This window comes from Anolis sagrei, chromosome 5 (assembly GCF_037176765.1).
Source record: "Anolis sagrei isolate rAnoSag1 chromosome 5, rAnoSag1.mat, whole genome shotgun sequence".
Lineage (NCBI taxonomy): Eukaryota > Metazoa > Chordata > Lepidosauria > Squamata > Dactyloidae > Anolis > Anolis sagrei.
The window spans coordinates 12,819,747-12,830,544 of NC_090025.1; the positions used below are offsets into that span (position 1 = coordinate 12,819,747).

General features: G+C 39.9%; 1 protein-coding gene across 8 annotated transcripts in view; it reads right to left on the reverse strand.

The window, feature by feature from the left end:
• Positions 1–10,798, reverse strand: part of SLC4A4 (solute carrier family 4 member 4) — a 306,105-nt gene that overhangs the window by 99,226 nt on the left and 196,081 nt on the right. For 5 of the 8 annotated variants that reach the window (XM_067468560.1, XM_067468557.1, XM_060779406.2 and 2 more), the window contains 2 exons: positions 5,100–5,260; positions 4,156–4,335 (listed from right to left, as the gene is read on the reverse strand). In XM_067468560.1, coding sequence (XP_067324661.1) covers positions 4,156–4,335; positions 5,100–5,260 — 341 coding nt within the window. The remainder of the gene's footprint in view (positions 1–4,155; positions 4,336–5,099; positions 5,261–10,798) is intronic. The other 3 variants (XM_067468558.1, XM_067468561.1, XM_067468563.1) reach the window with 1 other exon arrangement.

The window sequence follows — 10,798 nt, forward strand, 5'->3', positions numbered from 1 at the left end:
GTCTCAACATGAAAATAGAAGAGGGGTATCAAAAATCGCTGAGAAGTATACTGCCTACATCCTTGGATCTGGAACCTGTCCTTTCTTTTGAACCATTACTCCTGTCTTATCTCCCTTCACCATTTGCTTAGAGCAGTGGTTCTCAACCTGGGGTCCCCAGATGTTTTTGGCCTTCAACTCCCAGAAATCCTAACAGCTGCTAAACTGGCTGGGATTTCTGGGAATTGTAGGCCAAAAACATCTGGGGACCCCAGGTTGAGAACCACTGGCTTAGAAGATATTCTTTGATTTTGTTTATAACTCACATCCCTTCCACTAAGGGCTATTTTCAGCAGTGCTGCATTAAATTGACTTTGGAAGAAAAATGGCAAAATGTATATTACTATTAACACAAGTAAATACTGATGATTATGCTATTTTACATATTATAATTTTGCACAGGAAATACTACTGTATTTACTTGAATCTGACGCTCACCTTTTTTGGCTTACCAAAATTAGGGTGTGCATTAGATTTTTGTAATACGGTAATCTGAGCTATGACAATTAAATTACAGGTGACATCCCTCAAATAGGAGCTCCAAGTGCTCCTGTAGCAGCTTCCCCTATTGCTTTGGCTCAGCACTAAGATTACCGTATTACAAAAATCCAATGCGCACCCTAATCCTAATGCACACCAGAAAATCTCATGCGCACCTTAATGCTATTCAATCCTAGAATGTGTAGTTTGGTATGGTATCCACACTCTTTGGCAGAGGAGGCTCAAGGACTTGTAAAACGACAGCCCCCGTGACTCTATAGCATTGAACCAAGGCAATTTAAGTGAATTTATTATATAGCATAGATGCATCCAGAGGCGGCCCTAGGTAATTTTCAATGGTAAGCAAACAGTATTTTGGCACCCCCCCCCCCCCAAACCAATCACTGATATATATTTTCTGTTCGTCGTGGGAGTTCTGTGTGCCAAATTTGGTTCAATTCCATCACTGGTGGAGTTCAGAATGCTCTTTGATTTTAGGTGAACTATGCATTCCAGTAACTACAACTCACATATGTCAATGTCTATTTTCCCCCAAGAGCACCTCAAGAGCGCCCCTGGGCAAAATCAACTATACTGCAAATGCTTACTTTGCATAATGGGTTGAGCCGCCCCTGGATGCATCCCAAGGTTTTTCTTTCCATTGCTGGAAGCTTTGGTACGCTAGCATTTTTGTTTTTAAAGAAGGAATTCTAAGCAGGCAGCAACTGTGGTGGCCATATTACAAAGAGTGCACCTTTTGATGCTGCGCATTAAATTGGCCAGCAAATACCCTTTTAAGTTTGGGATTTTCAAAACTGAAGTGTGCATTAGATTCGATGGCACATTAGACTCAAGTAAATACAGTATTTCATATAATAATGTCAAAAAAACCCAGAATAAATGTATTTTCATTATGCAATTCAAGAAATCAGAAATCATTTCTTTCACTTAATAAAAGATCCACAAACTAGATTGGAAAATCCACCTCTAAAGAAGCTGTCTAGATAGCTCAGGGGAAATCTCGCAGGTATAATGGTGCATTGCAGACAGAATCAAAAGCCACCAAAGTAACTTCTAAATCCAGCTTCAATTAGACAAACAATACAGCTTTAGCCATTTCTACCAGTCCCTTTATAGCAACTTACAGTATACTCTAACAGACATATATGGAAAATATTATATGGATTTATTCCCCCTCACAAAAACGTGAATAAAGCATCATGCAAAATAGTGTTACCCACATTGGGCAGTGAACAGTGTACCACTTCATGAAGGAGCGTAGCTTTTTAGCTGAATCTTTCATGGATTAAATCATGCATTCATTGTGAGACTGCAAGTTATTTGGAGCCAGGAATGCATCTATTTTCACTATGTGACTCTGCTAGACATCCCCTAACATTGACAGATCTGAATGAAGGCCAAGATCAAGCAATTGAGTCTATCTGTAGACCACAAATGATTCACTGATTGTTTAGGGAAATCATTGATACTTTGCAAAATGAACCAATCTTCATTCATAAGGTAGGCAAATCCAGATGTTTCTCATCTCAACTCTCTCATTTCCTTACCTTTCACTATGCTGGCTAGAAGTTGCAAGCAAACAAAGTATCTGGAGCAGTGGTTCTCAACCTGTAGGTCCCCAGATGTTTTGGCCTTCAACTCCCAGAAATCCTAACAGCTGGTAAACTGGATGAGATTCCAGTTTACCAGCTGGGGACCCACAGGTTGAGAACCACTGATCTGGAGGGTCACAGTTGCACTCCATGGTATCCTTAGACCTCTTTTCCAGCACCAAATTTCAAATGCTAACTTGAGTTATATTCTGACTTTTACCCAAAATCAGGACTTAGAGCAGCTTCCAACATTGCTCCCTTTTCCTTTTTACTCTTCATGGGAGTGTCCCAGTTGTCTTTTTTCCCTCCTACCATCACCACAGCATCACTAGGCCAACTGATGCAGCTTCACCAACACAGAATTTGGCTTCACATATGTTAATGTATTCAATAAACTTTAATCTTCAAATTATTGACACAGATAAAACTATTCTCTTTCAGGACAAAAAATATGCATCTCAATATCCAATGGCACCATGCCCTCTTTAAAGTCACCTTGTCTTTAAAAAATCTATATCTAAAAAGCTTCAGTCATTGTTGTATTGAACAAGGCAAGTCAAGAAGAGTCCAAAAGCCAAGCTGCATATTCGTTATGATCCTACTGTACTGTAAGGATAGGATTATACTGTTAAAATAGAGGTGGGCAATTAGAGCTATGAGGCTACATGCATCCTCTGTTTTTGACCCCTTAGAACAGTGGTTCTCAACCTGTGGGTTCCTAGGTGTTTTGGTCTACAACAGTGGTTCTCAACCTGGGGTCCCCAGATGTTTTTGGCCTTCAACTCCCAGAAATCCTAACAGCTGGTAAACTGGCTGGGATTTCTGGGAGTTGTAGGCCACAACATCTGGGGACCCACAGGTTGAGAACCACTGGTCTACAACTTCCAGAAATCCCAGCTGGTTTGCCAGCTGTTAGGATTTCTGAGAATTGAAGGCCACAACATCTGGGGACCCACAGGTTGGGAACCACTCCCTTAGAACTTCCAGAACTGTTCTTCTTAATGGTGAATTGGAGCTCCAAGGACTAGCAATTCGCCTTTCATATGTACTTGTGTACATAGAATCATAGCATTTGAAGAATGTCTATGAACCATCAGGTTCAACCTCCTGCATTGTTTATAATCCAAAAAATACCAGGTTTTTTGGCTTTGGAGGTACATGACATTCATCACATTGCTTAAAAATCTACCAGGTACTATTTGGAAGAGCGGGGTGAAGAAGAAATAACAACTTCTTGCTTTCCACCTTAAAGCCATACTATTATTATGGAATAATAACACTGGAATGGCTACTCCTTCACTTAAAGCACTGTCAATTTCTTCGTATTCAAAATCGTAAAACAAGTTTACACATTAAGGGAACACACACAGCAGTACATTTGTGTAACCCTTTGTTATCTTATGTTTTTTGATGTTTTCAGACACAACTTTGCCTAATTTTCTCCATGAAAACTAAAGGAGAAAAGGAACACTTGATTCAATCCAACTTGCTCAGATCAGCAAGGACTCTTTATGTTGCTCATCTGTGATTATGGTGATATCTCTAAGAAACTTTCATTTTTCAAACCATAATTTCCAGAATCTTCCAGCCAGCAAGACAACTGTAATAGGAACTTTTCTAAGCATTGATTATGCGTACCATCATTCAAAAAGTCTGTGAATCTCACACAGCAAAATATTTGACATTCAACTGTTGAGGACATGTTGTGTGTGTGTGTGTGTGTGTAACACCCGATGCTTTACTCAGTGTTTTATTTGTGGAAATGATTAACAAAGCAATTGCCTACAAGACTAACACAAAACGAAACACACCCATATCTTTTTCCCCCCAGTTAGTAGTGGAGATATGGTTAGAGCGATGCGCCACAGCATTAGAAGCCTTCAGAACCAATAACTGATGTGTCGATCAGCATGGTCTGCTAATCTACTTGTGGGTTAGATGCGTTGCCATGAGGTGACGATGAAGTTAGTTTGTTCGGTGGGTCTCTAAGGGGAAGGCCACAGCCCACTGGCCTCTGCATTACCATTATCGGGGTTGGTAAACATCCTACTTGCACTGGAGACAGTCTTCCCGATGTCAGCCAAGGACCGTAGGTTGGATTTTTTGGTCTGGTGCCGATGCTTCCTGAGCAGCGTGTAGGTGACTTTGTCCTTCATGTCCAGCTTCAATAGGCCTGTCTCAATCTGATTGTCAACAACCATCTCTGTTGCATGGAAAGAAGGTTAGGGAGAAAAGAAACAACAGAAACAAACAAATTAAGAAAAGCTTTGGATGTTCATAAACTCCCTACACAGATTCTAACAGGTTAAATTATGAAGCCTTCTATAAAAACTTTTCCTTCTTTCTCTCTTTTTTTAGAAGGTTTAGAAATGGCTACCAGTTTGCCCATGTCTGTTGTAGCCCTATCAAAAGGTTGGGGCTTTTTACAGCACCAAAGTCTCTCTTGGCAAAGAAAATCCCCTTGGAATACAGCTGAATTTTGTGGGACCCACTGAAATTAACCATTAGAGGGTCTTCACAATGCCTCAAGTCTGGGCTCTTTCAGCTCCTGCAACCTTATTTGTCTAGTTACAAATGGGTCTGTAGTCCAACACATCTGGAAGGACACAGATGTGGTTAGCTTCTAGGACACTGAATAACAGCAGATATTTTATTTCTTCTTCTGAAAAGAAAATAGGCTTTAAAGAAAAGGCACTAGTGACAATAAGAATGACAAGAGAACAACAAACAACAATTGGTAAACTTAAGAGTTATCAGATCTCAAGAACACCACTTGGTTGGTAACTCACTTATATGGTTGTTTGACTGAACAGTTAAATTGGCCAAAAAATGCAGACCCAGAACTTGATCATACGCAATGATGGTTTGACCCTGGGGAATATTCTTGAACAAAGCCAAAAGTCAAGACTTTTTGGATAGAATCTCTGGGTTTTATTTCTCTACAGAGCAGAGTTTTGAAGTACTTACCTACTACCTGAGGAAGCGAGGATGCCTCCAAATCTAACAGGATTGACCCTTTCTCTATGCATGTCCTCAACTCAAACAAGCTGTGAAGAGACAATGTGGCGACGTGTGGTTTACTCCACCTTTCTCCTCCCTGTTCCACTTTTTCTTCAAATTTTATCCACCTGCAAGTGACAAAAGAAAATAAAGTATTGACAAAAATAACTTAGCACAATGTACTCTTTTCAATAGTTGGTTCTAGTAGCAACTTTAACAGTGCATAGCAGTTACTAAGAATTCATCTCCTTGTGTCGTGCACTCCATTTCTGATAGAAAGGCAGCTCAAAGACATTCACGACAATAAATCACAGGAACCGTATTTCTCAATTCTTAATATTTTTATTTACCTAAATAATTAATTAATGGAAAACTTTATTTAGTCAGAATGAACAACGAGAATCAATTTGCCATCACCACAGAAACGAACATGCATGCATCTTATGTAGTTTGGAGCTCAGCCTGTGATTATGTTTAAGGACCAGGGTGTTTTAGATGTGGGGAGTGATGACAATGAGTTTCAAGAAGTTAATGGTTTGGTCAATGATATTGATGCAGAGAATGATCAGGAGATCCCTGTGCAAAGTGTAGTTTCTCATGAGAATGCCCCTTAATGAGCAAATAGATTGGAGGTGATTAGTCAAAATAGAAGAGCAGAGCAGTGGCTTCGGTGTTCTGCCAGGCTCTGAGAAAGAAAGATAAGAGATTCAAAGCTAAATTGAAACCAATTTCTGAGCAGTTGGGACATAGCTAATGAGGAGATAAAAGTCCCAAGTACAGGATCTGTAGTCAGATGAAGCATCATTTGGAATCAAGTCAAGATCTCGTTCTTGTTTCTTGGAAGCTTTACTTGGAAAAGATTCATGTTTAAAGTGCCTTTGTTTCATGATTTTGATTCTTGGATTCTATGATTTTGTATTCACTTGCCTTGGATTCATGTTTCCTGGTTTCTTGGATTTTGTTATAGAAGTTTCTGCCTTGGTTTTTCATGGACTTTGATGGACTAATTCCCTGGACTATTTTGTTCCAGCTTATCTTCCTACCTAATTGGATTTACTTATTTCTTTAAAGTGCTTTTTACTTTACTGCTTTCTAATTATCTTCAGTAAATGGATTGCATTTCTACTCAACTGTGTGGTGTTTAAAGTCAGAGGGTTTTTCCTGGTCTGGAGTGCAACATAAACATTGATAAATTAACCAATTATTTCATATAGGCTCCCCAAGTAGCAGCTCAGCTTTAGCCAGACATTGGATTAAGAAAAGGTAAGTTAAGTCCAAGTAAATGTCATTGATTCAATTAATTAAATCCAGTTGGAATTAACATACAAATCCAAACCATGGACTGAGTGTTCAAACACATCTGTCAAACTAAAACTGAAGCTTGTCAGTCTGCTTTCATTCCTTTGAACCTCATCACACTAGAGAATGAATCCACTTTAAATCTGGCTGCTATGTCCTGTAGAATTATGGGGTTTGTAGTTTAGAGAGAAGCCTTTAACAGACTCATTAAACTACAAATCCCAGAATTCTGCAGGAGACAGAAACCAGATTTAAAGTGGATTCATTCTCTAGTGTGATGAAGTTTGTGTTCAGTACTATGATCTCTAAGACGGTGATGAGAATTATGCACTGAATGTTACTGGAGTTCAATTTCCATTGAAGTTTATTAAACTGCAAAAACTTTGTTTTTGTGGGACATCATGCAGGAATTTTGCTATAGTTTTTCATTGAATATTTCATCAGACTCTCAACCAATTCAAAATATTTTGTAGCAGTCACAAAAACAACATTTTTGGAGTACAACAACTACTTGCAAATTAAGTACCGCACGGTTAAAAAGGAAATTACACTTTCAAACCAGGAACAGATTTTTTTTTTCAAATATTGTGGCATAGTGGTAGTCTCCCTTGCTACTTTCCTGAGCAAATATCCTAAAGGCACCTAATCAAACCAATCTTGGAAGCTAAGCAGGGTCAGCCATAGTTAGTATTTGGGTAGCAGACCACTATTCAGGTGCTGCTGATTATATTTCAGGAGGAACTGTCACAACCACCTCTGAGTATTCCTTGCCCAAAAAAACCCTATTAATGTATTATGGAAGACTTTCATGGCCAGAATCACTGGGTTGTTTTGAGTTTTCCAGGCAGTCTGGCCATGTTCCAGAAGCATTCTCTCCTGACGTTTCACCTGCATCTATGGCAAGCATCCTCAGAGGTTGTGAGGTCTGTTGGAAACTAGGAAAATTGGGTTTATATATCTCTGGAATGTCCAGGGTGGGAGAAAGAACTCTTGTCCGTTTGAGGTAGATATGAATGTTTCAATTGGCCACCTTGATTAGCATCTAATTGACTTCCAGCTTCAAGGTTTGGCATCTTACTGCCTGGGGAAATCCTTTGTTGAGAGGTGATTAACTGGCCCTGATTGTTTCTGTCTGGAATTCCCCTGTTTTCAGAGTGATGTTCTTTATTTATTGTTGTAATTTTGGAGTTTTTTAATACTGGTAGCCAGATTTTGTTCATTTTCATGGTTTCCTCCTTTCTGTTGAAATTGTCCACATGTTTGTGGATTTCAATGGCTTCTCTGTGCCGTCTGACATGGTGGTTGTTAGGATGGTCCAGCATTTTTGTGTTCTCAAATAATATGCGGTGTCCAGTTCCTATTAAATTCATGGAGTCAACAAAAGTGAACTTCTGACTTAAATTCATGTGCGCACACAAACACATTAACACACACACAAGGCAAACCTAACACATAGCTTTCTATAGGAGATTTGTTCATAAGAGGTTTGCCATCACCTTCCTTGGCACGTTGACAAACATACATAGAAACAGCAGATTGTTTATCGAGGAAGGCAAAAACATTTCATTTGAACAACAAGTGTATTTGCTAACTCACTCGCCCTCTGCCCCCCAAAGCACACTTTTCCTGTTATTTAATCCAGGCAGAGTTAAGTAATTTATTAAAGTAATTTACTTGAAGTAATATACTTCGTTGTGCTTTTATTGCATTTTTGTGCCTGAGGTGCCAATATAACTGCTTCATTTAAGTACTGTGCATTGGGGGAAGGGACAGCATTTTGCTGCTCTGCCTCAGGAAGAACAATATCTGGGATGGCCCCAAATGCAGAAATATCTAGATTTGCAGGAGATCAGCCAGGACATAGGACGGCAAAGTGCAGGCCCCCAAATCTATGTTTGCAGATCCTGACCATGACCACTAGCAGATTCTGCCAATCTTTCCTTTTTCAACCTCAGTGAAGAGTAATTCACACTTTTTAAATAGGCTGCAAGGGTATCCCATATTTTAGAAACATTTTTAAGACTCAGCTTTTAAAAAATAGACTTCCTGTCATTTCTGGGTTTGTTTATTTTTGGTTTTCATATTTTGGCACTTTTGAGATAGACATAGATATAGATATAGATATAGATATATAGATAGATAGACATATACACACATACACACACACACGTGTGTGTGTACTTGCACATGCACATGCACACACATGAGATATATAGCCCCCAGAACATCCTATGACATACATATAGCCTCTGGACTCATCCCAGATGTCATTCTTTGATTCCCTACTCAATTAAAGGACAAGCAGAATGGCTAAATAAACTTAAAAAGCAAGAAATGTCAGGGAAAGGATTAACTGGGAAAATATAGGTAAAGTTAAAGGTTTCCCCCTTTAACTTTACCGATGCTGGGAGTTGGTGCTCATCTTTATTTCTAAGCCAAAGAGCCAGCGTTGTCCATAAACACCTCCTAGATCATGTGGCCAGCATGACTGCATGGAGTGCCGTTACCTTCCCACCGGAGTGGTACATATTGATCTACTCACAGGGTTGTTGTAGGTTTTTTTTGGGCTATACAGCCATGTTCAAGAGGCATTCTCTCCTGACGTTTCGCCTGCATCTATGGCAAGCATCCTCAGATCCATTGATGCAGGTGAAACGTCAGGAGAGAATGAATCATAGAATCAAAGAGTTGGAAGAGACCTCATGGGCCATCCAGTCCAACCCCCTGCCAAGAAGCAGGAATATTGCATTCAAATCACCCCTGACAGATGGCCATCCAGCCTCTGTTTAAAAGCTTCCAAAGAAGGAGCCTCCACCACACTCCGGGGCAGAGAGTTCCACTGCTGAATGGCTCTCACAGTCAGGAAGTTCTTCCTCGTGTTCAGATGGAATCTCCTCTCTTGTAGTTTGAAGCCATTGTTCCGCGTCCTAGTCTCCAGGGAAGCAGTAAACAAGCTTGCTCCCTCCTCCCTGTGGCTACCTCTCACATATTTACACATGGCTATCATATCCCCTCTCAGCCTTCTCTTCTTCAGGCTAAACATGCCCAGCTCCTTAAGCCGCTCCTCATAGGGCTTGTTCTCCAGACCCTTCATCATTTTAGTCGTTCTCCTCTGGACAGTCACTCTCCTCTGCACCATGCCTCTAGACCATGGCCATATAGCCCGAAAAAACCTACAACAACCCAGTGATTCCGGCCATGAAAGCCTTCGACAATACAACTTTGTTGGTGAGACAATTTGGACATGACATTTGTTTAATGGTTGACTCATAAATTTATAGCAAAGGAAAGGATACTTGTTCAGGCCTTGGTGATGGGGTTATGCAATATTCCTGCTTCTTGGCAGGGGGTTGGACTGGATGGCCCATGAGGTTTCTTCCAACTCTTTGATTCTATGATTCTATGTGTTTGTAAAATGTCCATTGCTTCATGTAAAGCACAAACACCCAAGGAAGACTGATTCCACCTTTTAAATTAAGCTGTGAGGCAAACATTTGCAATGAAGCATGTAACAATATCTGTCTGGATTTCCTACTCTAAACGAAACAGGGAGACCTAACCTTGACCTAGACTGACCTAACATAGGATTTATGGTAACCAGGCTTGCTTGCTTGCTTCTTTTACATTTCACCTTTATCCCAATACAGATATTAAAAAATAATACAGGTCTTGGCTTTTTTAAAGTACCAAAATGCATGTAATTTTATACAAGAACTGTATCACAAACCCTAGAGAACTGTGGAATGGGGAAAATAATTAAACTCACTGGTTGATGGACATAACGAAACAATGTATTGTCAAAGGCTTTCATGGCCGAAGCACTAGGTTGTTGTAGGTCTTTCGGGCTGTATGGCCATGTTATAGAAGCATTCTCTCCTGACGTTTCACCTGCATCTATGGCAGGCATTCTCAGAGACATCCTCACAACCTCTGAGGATGCCTGCCATAGATGCAGGCAAAACGTCAGGAGAGAATGCTTCTACAACATGGCCATACAGCCCGAAAGACCTACAACAACCCATAATGAAACAGCTTGGAGATGGAACCCAAGTCTAAACACAAAATTCATGTATGTTTCAGATATATATTATACACATCGTATGAAGGTAATATTATGCACAATTTTTTAAAATAATTTTGTGCATGAAACACATTGAACCATCAGAAAACTGTCACTATCTCAGGCACTCATATAGTAACTTTTGGATTTTAGAAAATTTGGGAATTCTAAATAAGGGATGCTCAGCCTGTATGGATTCTTTATCTACTTAGGGAAAATGTATTGTCGAAGGCTTTCATGGCCGGAATCACTGGGTTGTTGTAGGTTTTTTCAGTCTATATGGTCATGGTCTAGAGGCATTCTCTCC